Source organism: Lycium barbarum, chromosome 1 (assembly GCF_019175385.1).
Source record: "Lycium barbarum isolate Lr01 chromosome 1, ASM1917538v2, whole genome shotgun sequence".
Classification (NCBI taxonomy): domain Eukaryota; kingdom Viridiplantae; phylum Streptophyta; class Magnoliopsida; order Solanales; family Solanaceae; genus Lycium; species Lycium barbarum.
The window spans coordinates 81,029,646-81,048,859 of NC_083337.1; the positions used below are offsets into that span (position 1 = coordinate 81,029,646).

Here is a 19,214-nt window from a genome sequence, read left to right on the forward strand (position 1 = left end):
AGTAGCTTCCTCTATCTCTTCCTCATTTGGTTGTTGGATGTTTGGACGGTTTTGGGGTGGCATTGGTGCATTTAGGGGTGGATCATTTGGATTTTGATCTGGTGGGAGTGGGTTGTCCCGTTGGCCTATGGGAATGTTGTTTGGTGGGGTGAGAGTCGTGTTTTGAGGAGTGTTTCGGGGAGTGGGGTTATATAGATGATGGAAGGTGCTGGGTGACAATGTAGGTGAAGTGCTTCGAGTAGCTCCACTTGTGCCACCTTGGTATTGCACTTGGGGCGAATATGAGACCTCCCTACTACCTCCTTCAATTGCTTCCACCCTACTTCCCAAGTTTTCCATTCGACCACCCATGTTTTCCATTCGACCACCCATACTATCCACCTTATCGTTCAAGGCTTGTAAGGCTCTCATTACATCAACTAGTGTGAGTTCCCCGGTGGGAACTCGAGTTTCATCCTCAGTAGACATGGTACCTATTAATACACTCAACAAAACAAGCAAACACGTTAGATTAGTAAAATCAACTCACAAGCGCTCAAGTATGCGCACCTTTGATTGCCTCACAAATTGCTTCCGCCAAAGATTTGTGTGCTTGTTAAAGTCGACTAGTCACAAGGGTTCAAATTCTACTCTTGGTCGGAATAGATTCTTGTTAGACCAAGAAGAACGAAGACGACTCAATAAAACAAACGCACTTGAGCCAAGAAATTAACAACGAAGTAAAAACGAAGAAAAGCACGAAAGAATTGGCACGAAGAAATGCGGACACAAGAACTAGCAAACACAAGTAGGAACAACTACTAAACGACTACTAGTTGAGAGACACAAGAAAATTGAGTGCAAAAATCGGGAAAATAACTAAAATTTCGGGCCCGGGTAAGTGATAACTTGGAAACACGACCGGGAAGCCCCAATTGATCCAAGGTATCACTTTAATTAGGGACACAAGACCATCAACTAAGGATCAAGAAATTTTTGTTTTGAGAAATGGAATCAAAAAGAATTAAAGTTGGAAAAACCTGAAATGCACAACATGCGACACCGGTGCATCACATGCGACTCGCATGTTCAACATGCGAGGGTAATATGCGTTTCGCAGATGAGGCAGCCAAAGGATCAACTCTCTGTCACAGGATGCGACACGAGATGCGACTCGCATGCTCAACATGCGATGGAATATGCGAGTCGCACATGCTGCCACCAAAATCCCAACTCTCTGTCATCAAGTGCGACACAACCTGCGACTCGCAGGTTCAACATGCGACTCGCAGGTTCAACATGCGACTCGCATGTAGTGTCGCATATGGGCCAATTCGTTTTTTTTTTTGTTTTTTCGCAAAAATCAGAAAAATTTGACAACTTTTGGATCAAATGGCCCTTTGGAGAGTCGACTTTCTTCCTTATGAAGATTTGAAGGTGTTCAAGAACACAAGAACAAGTCAAAAATTCAACTACCCTCAAATCAACTCCAAATTGACTCAAATTTTGGATTTAAGTTCTCTTCAATGTAGAGAACAAATCCCAATAGGTTGAACCTTCAACTTCACCTTCTCCAACAAGACCCACTTTCAAGTTCTTGAAGCTTTGAAGCTCAACAATGGTGGAACACAAACCCTAACTCCAAATGGATTTGAAATTGAAGATTTAGACTCTAGAAACGCTAAGAAACTCTAATCTAACACTAGATTCAACAAAATCAACAAGGAAATTCAATTTTTTTTTTTTTTTTTTTGAATTTCGGATTTTTTTTTTTGTTGAATCAAAACCCAAGATTAGATTTGGTAGAACAAACCTAAACTAAGCTCTGATACCAATTGATACAATATTCAAAACGAAAACGAAGAAAAAAGGACAAGAAAAGTAAAGGATAGATAATTTGACACAACTCAAGACCCAAATTAGCAACCAAAGTTCTTGAATTAACTTGACCTCTAATTTAGGAACTAAAGAGCACCAAAACTCTTAGGATGACCAATAGGGATTTGATATCCTAATAACCAATCCTCTCACAAGATTCACAATCTCTAGCTTAGCGCAAAAGAGTTCACAATTTCAAGATATCAATATTCAACATAGACTAAGTCTTCTAAATGAAAGAAACTACTATTTATACTAAGGCTCAAAAGAAGACAACTACTCTATTACACTTTAACCCTTAATGAAGTTAGGGCCTTGTTTGGGTGTCTTCTTTTGGGAACAAAGCTTGAATTTGCAAATCTTCAAGTAATGGCCACATTGCAAGTATGGTCATCTTCAAACCTCTTCTCTAAACCATCCTCCCATGCTATCATGAACACTTGCAATCCCCGGGAAGGTGCTAGAGTGTATTCAAGTATGTCCCTCCTCATGAACAATGCTTGCATCGCTTGAATTTCCTTCGCTTGGCTCCTTGTAAAAGGTCTTGATGCCACTCTAATTGTATCATTGGAGACCCAAATTGAAGACCAAGATGAGTTGGATTATGGCCCAAAACAGGCCCAAAGAAGGAACAAGTTCAGCAGCCCATACTTGTGTTTCTAGAAGATCATTTAATGCTATGTTGACTACATTTAATGTTTTTATTGAACAAAGTGTTGGTGGTCTTCTATGCACATTGGAACAAATGATTGGTGGTCTTCTATGCACTTTGGAACAAAGAATTGGTGGTCTTCTTTGCAGCTTGGAAATTGCACCTTAATTAATTTAGTTTGACCAACTTTGAAGTCTAGAATAGAAAAAGGGGTGTTTTCTTTTTCATTGTAACGAAATTTGAATATTAATAATATTAGCCTTGTGCTTGTGGAGAGACCTTTGAGGTTCTCTTTTGGGTTATGCCCTTTTTGTTCTACTTTGAACCGCAACTCGGATTCTTCAATGGTAAGATTCCTTGTTTGAGTTCCCTCCCTCCATTTCTTCTTCTTCTTAATTGATTCAACTCCTTCTTTCACTATTAAATAACGTTTTAAGTATCAAATACTTGAACTTGTGTTCTTCTTTCTCAAGAATCAATCCTTCCCCCTTTCTAATTTTCAATTCTAAAGTCTTCCGCTAATCGTGTTGTTATCAAGTGGTATCAGAGCGGTTCTATCAAGATTCCGTTCTTGATAATCTTGGGGATTTCTTGAAAAAAAAAGGGGCAAAAAAAATCAAAAAATGAAAAAACTGGAAAAAGTACTGTAGCGTGAACAGTATCAAAATTATTAAAAAATAAAGAAATCTGTTCGAGTGAACAGTGACGTGAACAGTACTTCTAGTTATCTTCACTTGTTCTTGGTTTGTTCAAATTGTGGTTGTTATCTCTTGAAAATTCCATTAGTTTTAAAGATTCTTTGACTTTTGCTCATCAAGGAACTCAAGAGTCACTTTGAGGAATGCAAAGGTCATTACAACACATTTGTATCCAAACTCATTGATATGTTCTAAATCTTTCCTTGAATGTGTTTATTTCTTGCATTTAGTTTTCTTTATGTTCTCTTACTAGATACTTGAAGTATTTGTCCATACTTAGAGTTGTCTAGTAATTTTGTGTCGATTTCTTTGTTTCGTGCTAATTTGTTCCGTCTCTATATTTTCATTGTGTATTTCTTGTTTCCTGTCAGTTTAAGTTTTTGTTGTCCTTTTCTTTGTTTGACATAAACTCCATTCTTGAACCAAGATTTGGAACTTACTTTGAGGTGTTTGAGTTGCTGGTTTATTGAAGAACTTCGAGGAGCAGCCCTTGAGTGGTAAAAGGCGAGAGTGGTGAGATTCTTTGAGGGTAAAAGCCTTCTTGTGTGATACACGAGTGTTGAGATTCACTACTTGAGTGATGTAAGGGTGTGATTCTTTTGGTGAGGTCCTTTTGCTTCTAACAATTTTTTGTTTGTAATTAAGCAATTTGCAGGTCTTCGGGAGGTTATGGCTAGATCCATGAAAATGACTTTTACTGGTTACCAAAACTCTATGAAGCAATGAAGAAAGCAAATGATGAGTGGGATGAAAGAAAGAAGAAACAACATAATTCCAAAAAAAACATCTTCAAACTATCCTTCATCTAATGAGGGGGAGTTGAAGCGCAAGGCGTATGAAAAGAAGGACCAAAGGGACACATCAAGTGCTTGTAGAAAACCAAAAATCAGAGTTGATGTTAGAAGTCCTCCAAAAGATAGTAGAGGAATTCTTGGAAAGTATGTGGGTGCTTATGATACTTCTTCAAATAACATATTCTTCCAAGGAAAGCAAGGGGGTGTTTCTTCATCAGTTGGATCCTTTTTTAATTCAAACAAAAGTGAGGATGAGCGACAAAAGAAAGAGAGAAGTAAGGGTGAGAAACTTGACAACTCAAGAGAGGAAAAAGGAGAGGAAGTGATGAGTGAAGAGAGTGAGTTGTCAAGAACTGGAAATGAGTGGACAGAATCGAGTGAAGTGCATTTGCGAGGTAAAATAGAGGGTGAACAAAAGCACTTGAGAGATGATAGAAAAGAACTGCTTAAAAGTAAAGAGTGCATAAGTGTGAAAGGAGAGTTCAAGCTCTAACCTTTTAACTCATTCTTTTTCTAGTGTTTGTGCTCCAAATGTGCAGGTTGTTGAAGAAGAACCCATTGAAGTGTTGGAACAGCAATTGAAGGAAGAATCTAGCTTCAAATGGGATTTGAAAGTAGCAAAGGCTGATGATTTGTGGAAACAATTGCAAGTAGAAGCCAAAGTTGAGCTTGATGATCTCATGTGGCACCTTATCGATGATCTATTAGTAGATGCAAACAAAACTGAACTTGTACCACAATTTGTTGAATCAAGGGTTTTAAGTGAAGATATAACTCAAATTGAGAGTGAACCTAACTTTTTTTGTTGTTCTTCTCACGTGAGCAGTCTGCCACAATGTGTTGAAAGTGGGAAACGAGATAAGTTGAGTGAACAAATCCAAGAAAATTTGAGAAAGGATGAATCTTGTTCATATGCTAATCAACTAACTCTTTCTTGTTTTAGTCTTTTATCTCCTTTCATGCAGAAAATTGAGGATGAACTTTGTGTAAAGGATGATGACAGCTCACTTGAAGAAGACAATCTCATTGGTTAAAGTTTTAAAGTGTGGGATATAACCCATTGTGGGATGATACTAAACATGAGTTTGCTGTACATTTTTGTCCACTTTGGGATTCCAATGAAGGAAGTAAAGGTGATGAAGTTTCCAATGAAGACATTGAGACACATGAAGCTTTTGATACCGTAGATATTAAGAAAGTTGAGCTAGGTGCAGAATGTAGTAGCTCTAGTGTGAAGAAGGATAAGTGCTCACATGTTGCTAACTGCACAATATCTTTATCTTGTTTCGTAGATCTTTTTTTGCAGCCTCATACCAAGTCACTTCACAAGAAAATAACTTTTGATCCATATCACGACCATGGTATATTGAATGGTGAGGTTAAGTTGTTTAGAAAGAGCAAATATGGTATGTTTTCTTGGTATTCATATGCTTTTGGTCTGGCTAATGATCCTCTACTGTTTAAAGAGCTAATGAGTTGTGTTTTTAGTTCTTGTGTTGGAAATTACATTGTTCTATTAGATGATTTAATGCTTGGATATTTAAAAGGGGTGTTTGTGCATAAAAGAACTAAGTGGGTTAAGTGGTTGCATGGTCACTACCTTGTGTTGTTTTTACCAAATGTTTGTTTTGTTTCCTTTGTTTGGTCCCTACTTATTGTGATTAACATGTTGGTTGCAGGTCATGTCAAGATTCGAGGACGAATCTTCTTTAAGAGGGGGAGAATGATAGCAACTATAGAGGCTCAAATGCATTAAGGAGCAAAAAAAGGTCACCACCAAGATTCGGGACGAATCTTCTATAAGAGGGCTATAGCAACCAAGGAAGCTTAATTTTCGTTGAAGACTAAAAAAATATCAAGATGCTTTAATGGGCATCATTTGGTAATGAAAACATGTCTTGTAAAGGAGGAATAGCTCCAGCCCAAAGTAGATCTTTTGGGAAAGTCTTAATACTAATTGGAGGCCCAAATTGAAGACCAAGATGAGTTGGATTATGGCCCAAAGAAGGAACAAGTTCAGCAGCCCATACTTGTGTTTCTAGAAGATCATTTAATGCTATGTTGACTACATTTAATGTTTTTATTGAACAAAGTGTTGGTGGTCTTCTATGCACATTGGAACAAATGATTGGTGGTCTTCTATGCACTTTGGAACAAAGAATTGGTGGTCTTCTATGCAGCTTGGAAATTGCACCTTAATTAATTTAGTTTGACCAACTTTGAAGTCTAGAATATTCTTTATTTTCTTTAGATTTCTCCTATATAAAGGGGTGTTTTCTTTTTCATTGTAACGAAGTTTGAATATTATAATATTAGCCTTGTGCTTGTGGAGAGACCTTTGAGGTTCTCTTTTGGGTTATGCCCTTTTTGTTCTACTTTGAACCGCAACTCGGATTCTTCGATGGTAAGATTCCTTATTTGAGTTCCCTCCCTCCATTTCTTCTTCGTCTTAATTGATTCAACTCCTTCTTTCACTATTAAACAACGTTTTGACTATCAAATACTTGAACTTGTGTTCTTCTTTCTCAAGAATCAATCCTTCCCCCTTTCTAATTTTCAATTCTAAAGTCTTCCGCTAACCGTGTTGTTATCAGTGGGCCATGACTGGTGCCCAAGCTGGACACTCGTACACGTACCTGTTAGATATAGTCAGACTGAATCTAATAACAATATGGAAACTTGCAAAAACTCCAAAGGTTCATAACGTCATCACACATATATATATCAAGATAACCTGTCTCCTGAGGAGTCACAACTAATCAAAACGTAATACGATACGCAAGCCGACAAGGATGCCACTACATACCAATACGATACGCAAGCCGACAAGGTTGCCACTACATACGAACATATCCATAGCAAATCACATAGACACAGCTGAACAAAACTTATACACAACCCACACATATGTCTACCGACCTCTAAGAGTATCGATAGTGAAATATGACAGGACAGGGCCCCGCCGTACCCCTGGATAAACATATATATACATCAAAAGATGTACCAAAAATCTAGGCTCCGGAACAATGGAGCTCTCCAAGACAGATGAGTCGAAGTCCTAAGCTGGAGGATCACCAAATCGAGTATCCGTACCTGCATGCATGAAACGCAGCCCCCCGAAGAAAGGGGGTCAGTACGAGATATGTACTGAGTATATACAGCATGAAATAAAATAAAGAGGATCATGACTGAAATAGAGATTACATGAGACAAGTATGACAATCATAATACCAATACACTTGCCTTATGAAATGTAAATCATGCATATCAATATCATATATCATACCCGGCCCATTATGGGACTCGGTGAATAAAGTCATCATATACCATCCTTGGCGCCATAATCACATCATCATATCATATCATATATATATATATATATATATATATATATATACTGTATCCCAGCCCTCTAGTGAGGGACTCGGTGAACAATGCAGTGAAACTGTGCACTAGAACGTACCCCGACCCAGGACTCGGTGAAAGATAATTGAGGCATGCACGAGCAGAGTAGTGAGCAACCATATGCAAACTAAGTTATATCTGAGACTCAATAGATTAATCAAAATGAACCATCATTTGATAATCAAAACAATAGTCATATCAAGTATCCTTCGAATGTCACTATGGATTATATCAAAATAGAACTTCTGGAATCATAGACACGTATCAAGACATAATGAAATAGCTTCTGGAAATCAGGAACATTAGCCATCCTAGTTCCTCTAAGAATAAGAGTTTCTTTGGGATTTATACATTTGTCATCAGTTTGCCTCACATAGATCATGCCAAAAGAAAGAAGGGATAGCTTTACATACCTTTGGCGCTTAGTCCGTGACTTGATATGTATATGCTGCCCAAAGTATCTCAACCTATATTAAGATGTCAAGACTATGGTTCAGCTACGGAAAGGCATAAAACGTACTTCAACGTTAGTAGCTTATTTCTAGACAATTGGGCAGCACTTCCCCTATATCGCTCACTCTCCTCACATCTAAGCCAACTATACAACAACCAACATAGCATCAACGAAGGCACGTCTAAGTTATCGCATCAAGAACTAGTTAAAACAAGACCCAAGGATACCCCACACAGCCCACACCATTCCAAATCAGCCCACATAACGACTACGACATTATCAAATTATTCCTAATAATCTATCCACCACACTTCACCAAAATGACCTTATAATAGTCCAACAATTACAACAACGCAATGTATAATTTTACTACACTTAGCCCTCCAATTCAACGAGAACAACAACACAACCAGAACCCGATCATTTTCGACACAATATAACCATAACTTTAAATACCAAATTCCTTTACTTTCATCATATAATCAATGACAACAATAACAACAACACCAATTAAAATTAATTCACCATTGTTAGAAGAAAACAGCCCCTGTACGGCCCAAACAAAATCTCAACATCAACACACAATTCTTGCATCCAATTCCACATCCACCAATTCATACAAAGACCAAACCATCTCTAAAACATGTAGGAGAGTATTAAACCTTAAGCTTAGCCTCTTAATGTTGCTGGAATTTATGGATTAAAAATCGCCAATATTCTTGCTGCCCCAAGGATCAAATTCACGTTGCCAATCACTTTAGAATATATAGAACACCTTAGAAACTAAATTCTTGCTATCAAAATTTTGGACCTCTTCATGAGCAGCCATGGCCATGAGCTGCCATGGCCATAAGCTCCTCTCTCTCTAATTCAATTTTGTTGAAGTTGAAAAACGGAATGTATGACTAATGAATTAGTCATCAACTAAGGTCTTATATTCTGCCCATAATTATTACACGTGCCCCACTATAGCATGGCCCAATCAGATTTGGCCATGTTGTAGTGGGGTCCATTTAGCACTACTTAGTCTTAATTAATTATTAATCCCCACTTAATAATCTAATTATGGTTAATTAATCCCTAATCTCCACTAATATTTCTACACCAATTGAATTTTACAAGCAAATCGTGCACTTATTAAAAATTGGGGATTAAAAGTCCTCGTCTCATATCCCAAAAATAATCTTATCCTTGAATTTATGTCCATTAGCTCACGAATAGTCCAATGTACAAAAATACGGGATATAACAGTTTCACTGCATTGTTCACCGAGTCCCTCAATAGAGGGCCGGGTACGGTATATATATATATATATATATATATATATATGTATATATATATATATATATGTATATATATATATATATATGTATATATATATATATATATATATATATATATATATATATATATATATATATATATATATATATATATGATGTGATTATGGCATCGAGTATGGTATATGATGACTTTATTCACCGAGTCCCATAACGGGCCGGATATGGTATATGGTATAGACATGCATGATTCTTATCTCGTAAGGCACAGGTGCATTGGTATCTTTGATTATCTGTGATGCCCCGTATTTTTGCACGTTGGCTTATTCGCAAGTTAGTCGACACAAGTTCAAGGACAAGATTATTTTTGAGATTTGAGACAAGGATTTTTTAATCCCGTTTTTTTAATAAAGTGCACGATTTGTTATAAATTTCAATTAGTATAGAAATATTAGTGGAGATTAGAGATTAATTAACCATGATTAGATTATTAAGTGGGGATTAATGATTCATTAGCCTAATTAGTGTATCAAGTGGGCCCCATGATCAGAATTACCCATGATTAGAATTAACCGTGATCAGAATTAACCATGACCAGACCACTAAGTGGGCCCCACTACAATATGGCTTATTAGGATTGGTCCATGCCATATCTCATAGGTGGGCTGCATAAATAAATGCAATGTGATGACTAATTGATCATTTTTCATTTCACAAAACTTATTGAAGGAGAGAGAGAAGCTCCTAGGCCATGGCAGCTCTTAGAGCTCATGGCCATGGCAGCTCTTAGAGCTCACAGCCATGGCAGCCCTTTAGAGCTCATGTCCAGCCCTCCTCCACACCATTAAATTGCTAATCTTCATCTTGATGTGGAGAAAGAACTATGAACAACCATGGCTGCCAAGCTCTCGGCCAAGGTAAATATTTTGATAGAAAGAAGATTATGAATTCCTAAGGTGTTCTAAGCATTTAAAGGAGCAGCGAGGTTAGAGTTTAAGTTGAAGAAGATGAAGTGGTGCAAATGGTGCAAGTTATTGTAGGTCTGTCCTAATTAAATTTGAGGTAAGATTTCTTCTTTTGTCATGAAATTGGAAGTAAGAAAATTGTATGATTAATGTTGGCGTGCAAGTGGGAAGAATTGGAGTTGTTCCAATTAGATTGGGTTTGATTGTTGTTGTTGTTATTAATGTTATGGATTATGTGTTAAAAGTGAAAGGAAAGCTTAAATCATGCCAGGAATTTGTATTGATTTCATGGGCTGTTTTAGAACTTGTTGTGATATTAGGATAGTTCCCTTGTATATAGTAGTTGATGTCGTTGTTGTGTTGTTGCTGATATGAATCACCAAACTTGGAAGAAAGAAGCGTATAAAATATCGTATGCGAAGCGTACGTGGTCTGCTTGGTATATTCTTATCTGTTCGTAAGATTATCGGGCATTGTTATGTGGTAACTCAGGGCTGTTTGGGGCGTGTTGTTGTTCTTGTTGAATTGGAGGACTAAGTGTAGTTAAGATTATGTATTGTGTTATTGTAATTGTTGGACTATTATAAGGTCGTTTCGCTGAAGTGTTGTGACTATAGATTATTAGAAGTAACTTGAATATGTCGTAGCCGTTATGTTAACGATTATTGAATGTTGTAATGTGTGGGCTGATTGGAATGTTATGCGGGCTGTTCGGAGTATTCTTGAATTATGCCTTGGCTAGTCCTGATATGGTACTTGAACGTGTGGTTGTTGATGTTGACTTGGTCGTTTTATAGTTGGCTTGAAAATGAGAGAAATGAACAATATAGGGGAAATGCCGTCCAATTTTCTAGAAATAAGCTACTAACGTTGGAATACGTTTTGAACCTTTCCGTAGCTTAACCATAGTTCTTAATGTCTTAATATAGGTTGAGACACTTCGGGCAGCATATACGTATTGTATCACGGATAAGCGTTAAAGGTATGTAAAGTTATCCTTTCTTTCTTTTTGGCATGATCTATGTGAGACAAACAGACGACGAATGTATAAACTCCAAAGAAACTCCTATTCTTGGAGACACTAGGATGGCTAATGTTCTTGATTTCCCGAACCTATTTCATTATGTCTTGATACGTGTCTATGATTCTTGAAGTTCTATTTGATATAATCCATAGTGACATTCGAGGGGTACTTAACATGACTGTTGTCTTTGATACTCAAGTATTAGTTCATTCTACTTATTCTATTGAGTCTCAGATGATGATTTAGTTTGCATATGGTTGCTCACTACTCTGCTCGTGCATGCCGTTAAAATATCTTTCACCCAGTCCCGGGCCGGGTATGTTTTCGTGCACAGTTTCACTGCATTGTTCACCGAGTCCCTCACTAGAGGGCCGGGTACGGTATATATATACATATATATATATATATATATATATATATATATATATATATATATATGATTATGGCGCCGAGGATGGTATATGATGACTTTATTCACCGAGTCCCATAATGAGCCGGGTATGATATATGATGTTGATATGCATGATTTACATTTCATAAGGCAAGTGTATTGATATTTTGATTGTCATACTTATCTCCTGTGATCTCTATTTCAGTCATGATCCTCTTTATTGTATTTCATGCTTTATATACTCAGTACATATCTCGTACTGACCCCCTTTCTTCGGGGGGCTGCGTTTCATGCCCGCAGGTATGGATACTCGATTTGGTGATCCTCCAGCCTAGGATTTCTACTCAGCTGTTTCGAGAGCCCTATTGTTCCGGAGCCTATCTTATTTTGGTACAGATTTTTTGATGTAGACTTATGTTTATCCAGGGGTACGGCGGGGCCCTGTCCCGTCATATTTCACTATTGATACTCTTAGAGGTCTGTAGACATATATGTGTGGGTTGTGTATAAGTTTTGTTCAGCTGTGTCTATATGATTTGATGAGGATATTCCCGTCTATAGTGGCAGCCTTGTCGGCTTGCGTATCATATTGGTATGTAGTGGCAGCCTTGTCGGCTTGCATATCGTATTACGTTTTGATTAGTTGTGACTCCTTAGGAGACAGGTTATCTTGATATATTTGATGTTGTGAACCTTTAGTGTTTTTGCAAGTTTCCATATTGTCTTTAGTTTCAGTCTAACTATATCTAACAGGTACGTATACGAGTGTCCAGCTCGGGCACTAGTCATGGCCCACGCGGTTGGGTTGTGACAAAAGTGGTATCAGAGCAGTTCATCCTCGGAGTGTCTACAGACCCTGTCTAGTAGAGTCTTGTTGTGCACCACATCTATAAACAGGAAGCTACAGGACATTTAGGATGTTACCTTTCCTTCTTACTCTAGATTGAGCCAAGAGATAGGAAATGATATCCCTTATATACTGACCTCTGATTTCAGCAGGAGAATGGTGTCGACAAGAGAAGGTAAGTAAGTAATGCTACTGGGAGTTACAGAGGCTAATATTTCATTGAGGTTACGTTATCAGAAATTGTATATACAGAATGGCAAACTGGCCATCATCAAGGTAAGTTATTGTAAGTATAGTAAGAAAATGGATTGAATGTATATATTGCTGATAAGTTCAGTTATAAGGTGCGCACAGAAGAAGCTGAAGGAATCAGTAACGGTAAGCAGAATATATGTCAAATATAGTGTGAATGTTGCAGGTATGATTGAAACCTGCGGTTAAAGATTGAAAGGGAAAATAAACAGGAAAGTGTAACAGGTACAGTTTGAGTTGGACATACGAGGTAAGTTCATCATTTTCATATTGTTATTGATGTGGCGAGCCCTGTGCGGCTATGATACGAGATAATATGTATATATGTTGGCCCTGTGAGGCATTGTTGGTATTTCCTGCGTGCAGGTTTTGAGATAATAAGAAATACAGAGGAAACTCTGCCAAAATTTTCCTAGAAATAAAAAGAGAATGAGATATAAGTTCGTAAAAAGTCTTGAAAGGTCATGTCAATAGTAATGATAAGATTTGACTAAGTTGCGAGTACGGCTGACTTCGAGAAATAAGTTAACCGTTGAATTAATGGTAATAGCAATCATGAGGTCGATATCGATATGGTAAAAAGAAATGCTAGGATAATTTGGAAGGGCTTGTGATAATAAGAGATGATTTAGAAAAGGCTAGCAAATTTTAATAGAGTGTTATATTGAGGTATCAACTGAATTGATAAGCAGGGGTAAATTACGACGAGTTTATAGTAAGAAGAAGTAATAGTATGATTGAGACAAGAATACAGAGGAAAAAGAATTGTGACGAATATGAATGTATTGATAAGACAGCTTGTGAGGTATTAAGGATAAGATTGACCAGAAAGGGTAAAAGGTTAAGAAGTGTTACACTATAGGATTGATTACGAATAGGATGTAATGTGAATATAATAAGGATTGTTATGAAAATGAGCAAAGCCTAGCGAGGAAGTGACTAAAAGATATAACGTGATCTATGTGACTAAAGTATAAAGGCGAGCTATAGAACGAATAAGAAAGACTTATAAAGCTCTTCTATAGAGAAAGTTCAGAATAAAGATTATGTGATAACAGAAATGATAGCGAGCACAAGAGAAGAAGGAGTTAATTGAAGGAAGGAAATAAGAAGAAAGCGAGATAACAATGCAATAATAGGTTATGACATGTATAGCCGGGAACACGAGTAATATAAGTGACGGAATTGTGAAAGATCAAACTATAGAAAGATGAGCAACGAGGTGGTGGAATGAGTGCCAGAGAAAGGATTGGGATGATAAAAACAAATAGGGATGAACAGAATACGTTTTGAAAATGAGAAAGGAATTATGCAGAAGTAGTGTTTTCTGAAGGGTACAGAGGTAGCATGAGATTCCTCGTGTACAGAATAAAAGATGGACATAGACTGGGGAAATAGTAAGGGAATATTAAAGGAAGCACCCAAGATAGATGTAATTAATTGAGTACGAGTATAAAATAAAAAGGTAAATATATAGCTACAAACTTAAGGGTGTAGTTATAACCAAGGGTGTATTGTTGTAATTGATGGACTATGGTGTATTTGATAATAACGAGGTTAGGGAGATCCCAAATTTATAATTAAAATATAAGAAGTGCGGAAGCAAATATAGAAAAGAATCTAAAAACTAAAAAAATAAAAGATATGGGAAATTCGAAGGAACAATCCACGAATTTCCAAGAACGTTAGTTCTAAAGTCTTGACAAGATCCAAGTAACAACGTATAGATTTATAGGAAGAAATCTAACGCCTTTACTTGAGATAACTAATCAAAAACAGTAGATTAGGATCCTGACCGCTTTGTGAGTAACTTAAGACAACAATTAGTATTTAGAACTAACCGCCTTCGAAAGAATACCAAAAAGAAATCAAAGATATCAAGGAAGAAATTATCTTACTACCTTGAACTAGGAACTAGTTAGGTTGAAAGATAAATCCTAAAGTAATGCCACAAAGGTTCAAAAGAACTCTCAATATAATATATTCTTCAAAATCTGCCTTACAATGAATGACAATCACCCCTTTATATAGTTGTAAAGAAGGAGCTAGTCAAAATAGAAATAAATGGGAATTATCTTCCCTAGAAGCATAGAAGACTTCCCACACTTGGACCAAGGCAGTCAACATAGATTAAAACAACCTAGAAGACTACCCACACTTGGACCAATGCAAGTCAACATAGATTAAAACAACAATTAAATATTTATTCTAGAAAATAATAATATTTGGGCTAATTTTGGGCTGCTGGAAACTTCTTCTTTTGGGGCTGATTTGGACCTCATTCCATCTCACTTTGGACTTTAATTTGGGCCTCCAAATAAGTGTAAGACTTGAGAAAAAAATCTGAATTGGGCTGGAGCTCTTCTTCCATCATAAGACACTTTTGAATTGTTGATTGCAGCCCATTAAGCATGTCTTGCAATTTCCTCGTTTGAGATCTTGTCATGGGTCTTCTTGGAACTTCCAAATCTTCATCCACGTCCTTCAATAATTCTGAGCTGCCATGGATGCTATCAGTATTTGTGTTGGATTAGTTATATTGCTAAGAAATTATTACCACAGGGGTTAATCAAGGTGACGATCATGTTATATCCCGTATTTTTGCACGTTGGATTATTCGTAGCTAATCAACATAAGTTCGAGGACAAGATTATTTTTGAGATATGAGACAAGGACTTTTTAACCCCGATTTTAATAATGCACGGCTTGCTAACTAATTACTATTAGTATGGAAACATTAGTTTCATTAGGGATTAATTAACCATGATTAGATTATTAAGTGGAGATTAATAATTAATTAGCCTAATTAGTGTATCAAGTGGGCCCCACCAAGCATGTTAATTAGAAATCTGGTGATAAATCATCACATGCCAAGTGGGGCACGTGTCTACATGATAGGCAGCCTATATATTCGATTAGTGATGATGTGGTTCTAGTTGATCATTTGAATGAGTGTGACACCCCACCCTTGTTTGATGAATGTGGAAATGAGTCTCTTGGCTTTATCTTTGTGTCGAGTGATGATACTCCCGTTTGTGATGGAATGTGGATAGTCATGTAAATGAAGGTACTTTGAAAAATGACATTTGTCTTTTTGAGAATGAAATTACATGCTTCGGCTTACCATTGTTCATTGATTATTCTCTCTTTAAAGATAATGTCTTATTTGATGATAACATGACTAATGAGAGTGAAGTGCTTAGTGGAATGCATTGTAATGTTGAAAATGTAGCCACTTTTGGGGACTACATGGTATTTGAAAATCCACTATGGAATGATGACGCTCTTCCCTATGATAGAAAACGCCCCTTGGGAAATGATAATGCACTTGTGGGGAAGGAGTGTTTTGAAAAGAGAGGTGATACTTGCTTGCAAATTGTTAACTCTTCCTTGTGTGTTCCGAGTCTTAGTAGTATGCTTGATCATGTACTTGAATTTAATAGTGAAGCCACATGTGAGGACACCATAGATGAAGTTGTTTTGTGTGAAACCTTTCTTTACTATCTATTTGCATATGATGACATTCATGCTTGTGTTGGGGGTGCATCTTATGTTGGGAGGGGATCTAATGGGTAGATAGTCATTCTTTTGGCCACTATGTGTGGATATTCTTCCCTTTTGACCTTGGTGATGTTTTAAATTGGTGTGACTTGGTCATAGTGTTACCTTTGGGGTGGTATCACTTTGAAGTTGAGGATCATTTGTATGTTATGTCTATTAGAATCAGAGTGGTATTGCCTTTTCGGTATTTTGAAACCATTGGTTCCTCTATGATATCTTCCTTTCATGTTGTTTGTGATAACCAAGTTCTTAGTGCTCTATATGAGAGCTTGTTCTTCTTAATCATGGTTGATTAAGTGGTTATATCACAAGTGTGTGCATACTTGGCATGTTAGTAGAGTAGGCTACTTTAACACTAACCCTCATCCTTTGAGGACCTCGTTGTTGCTTGTTTTCCCTATGGTTTTGCAAGGTTTATATTCGAGGACGAATCCTTTTCAAGAAGGGGAGAATGATACAAGCCGAGCTTCATCAAGAATATCCATATCAAGCCGAGCTAGGGATCATGTCTTTGGAGACTTACTAGGTGCTTGGATTAAAGGCATGAAGCTCAAGAATATGCTAAAATGGAAATATAGGCCTCGTTTGGATGAAGTAGGGTTCTGAAGGCCTTTCTCATCTTTTGAGAAGACTACTAACCAAACAAGGCCCTTACTTCATTAAGGGTATTATTGTAATAGCCGTAGTAGTCTTCCTTTTCTATCTAGTATAAATACTATCTTAGTTTATTTCATTTGGTAGACTTTTATTGAAATTGTGAAATTGTAAGACTTCATTGGGAGCATGAGAGATGAGAGCTTGTTGAAGCTTTTGGTTGAATTCTTTGTTGAGAAGGTTGGTTGCTTGGGACTTTGTTTCTCTTGAGGTCACCTTAAGAGTTAGGTGCTAATTAGTTGTGTAATTAGGAGGTCAAGACTTTAATATAGTTTTGGTTGCTTAATTCTCTCTAATCTTGTGTCTATCTTTCTATCCCTTTTACTTTCCTTGTTAATTTATTGCTTCCGTGTATCCGTTATTGTATCACTTGTCATATCTTGCTTGGTCGTCCATGGCAGTTCGATAGGAATACTTTTCATGGTGGAAGGAAGAATAGATATTCACTTGAGCTTAATGGCAAGAAGTATACTCTGCAAACCTTTAACACCTTCTCAGGTGTTTGAAGATCAAAAGAGATTGAGGGAATCAATGGGAAAACAAAGGGGACAGAAAAAAGGTGAGCTTGAGGGAAAAGAAATGCGGAAGCAAATACAGTACTTTTTTTTTTTTTTTTTTTTTCAAGAATTCCCCAAGATTATCAAGAACGGAATCTTGATAGAACCGCTCTGATACCACTTGATAATAACGAGGTTAGGGAGATCCCAAATTTATAATTAAAATATAAGAAGTGCGGAAGCAAATATAGAAAAGAATCTAAAAACTAAAAAAATAAAAGATATGGGAAATTCGAAGGAACAATCCACGAATTTCCAAGAACGTTAGTTCTAAAGTCTTGACAAGATCCAAGTAACAACGTATAGATTTATAGGAAGAAATCTAACGCCTTTACTTGAGATAACTAATCAAAAACAGTAGATTAGGATCCTGACCGCTTTGTGAGTAACTTAAGACAACAATTAGTATTTAGAACTAACCGCCTTCGAAAGAATACCAAAAAGAAATCAAAGATATCAAGGAAGAAATTATCTTACTACCTTGAACTAGGAACTAGTTAGGTTGAAAGATAAATCCTAAAGTAATGCCACAAAGGTTCAAAAGAACTCTCAATATAATATATTCTTCAAAATCTGCCTTACAATGAATGACAATCACCCCTTTATATAGTTGTAAAGAAGGAGCTAGTCAAAATAGAAATAAATGGGAATTATCTTCCCTAGAAGCATAGAAGACTTCCCACACTTGGACCAAGGCAGTCAACATAGATTAAAACAACCTAGAAGACTACCCACACTTGGACCAATGCAAGTCAACATAGATTAAAACAACAATTAAATATTTATTCTAGAAAATAATAATATTTGGGCTAATTTTGGGCTGCTGGAAACTTCTTCTTTTGGGGCTGATTTGGACCTCATTCCATCTCACTTTGGACTTTAATTTGGGCCTCCAAATAAGTGTAAGACTTGAGAAAAAAATCTGAATTGGGCTGGAGCTCTTCTTCCATCATAAGACACTTTTGAATTGTTGATTGCAGCCCATTAAGCATGTCTTGCAATTTCCTCGTTTGAGATCTTGTCATGGGTCTTCTTGGAACTTCCAAATCTTCATCCACGTCCTTCAATAATTCTGAGCTGCCATGGATGCTATCATTCCCCTCTTCTTGAGATGAATTCGTCCTCGAATTTAAACCTGCATCAAATAAGGAAAGATCAGAAACATTGAAAGTAGCACTAACTTGATACTCACTAGGAAGATCAAGTTTGTAAGCATTGTCTCCAATCCTTTCAAGGACTTCAAATGGACCATCTCCTCTTGGGTCTAGTTTGGATCTTCTTTTGGCAGGAAACCTTTCCTTCCTGAAATGCACCCATACTTGATCCCCGGGCTTAAAAAATAACAGATTTTCGCCCCTTATTTCTCCTTAAGGCAGTCTGCTCATTCTTCCGCTCAATTGCAAGCTTTGTTTGTTCATGAATCTTCTTCATCATTTCAGCCTTCTTCCTACCATCAAGATTAACAATATTATCAGTAGGCAAAGGCAGCAAATCAAGGGGGGTGAGGGGATTAAAGCCATAAACAACTTCAAAAGGAGACTTACCTGTAGAAGAATGGACAGTTCTATTATAGGCAAACTCTACCATGGACAAATGTTCTTCCCAAAATGTTAATTTTCCTTTTAGAACAGCCCTCAACATATTCCCTAAAGTCCTATTAACTACTTCTGTTTGCCCGTCAGTTTGCGGGTGACAAGACGTAGAAAATAGTAGTTTAGTTCCCAACTTTCCCCAAAGAACTCTCCAAAAGTGACTTAAAAACTTAGCATCCCTATCACTAATAATAGTTTTAGGTATACCATGTAATTTAACCACTTCTTTTA

The 19,214-nt window shown here is 37.0% G+C and overlaps 1 protein-coding gene across 1 annotated transcript; it reads right to left on the reverse strand.

The window, feature by feature from the left end:
• Nucleotides 1-17,982: 17,982 nt before the first annotated feature.
• LOC132612635 (uncharacterized) lies at nucleotides 17,983-18,719 on the reverse strand (the record flags this gene model as incomplete). Its single annotated transcript, XM_060326754.1, has 1 exon — nucleotides 17,983-18,719. A coding segment is annotated over one exon (471 nt), but the record flags the coding sequence as incomplete, so codon positions are not given.
• Nucleotides 18,720-19,214: the final 495 nt, after the last annotated feature.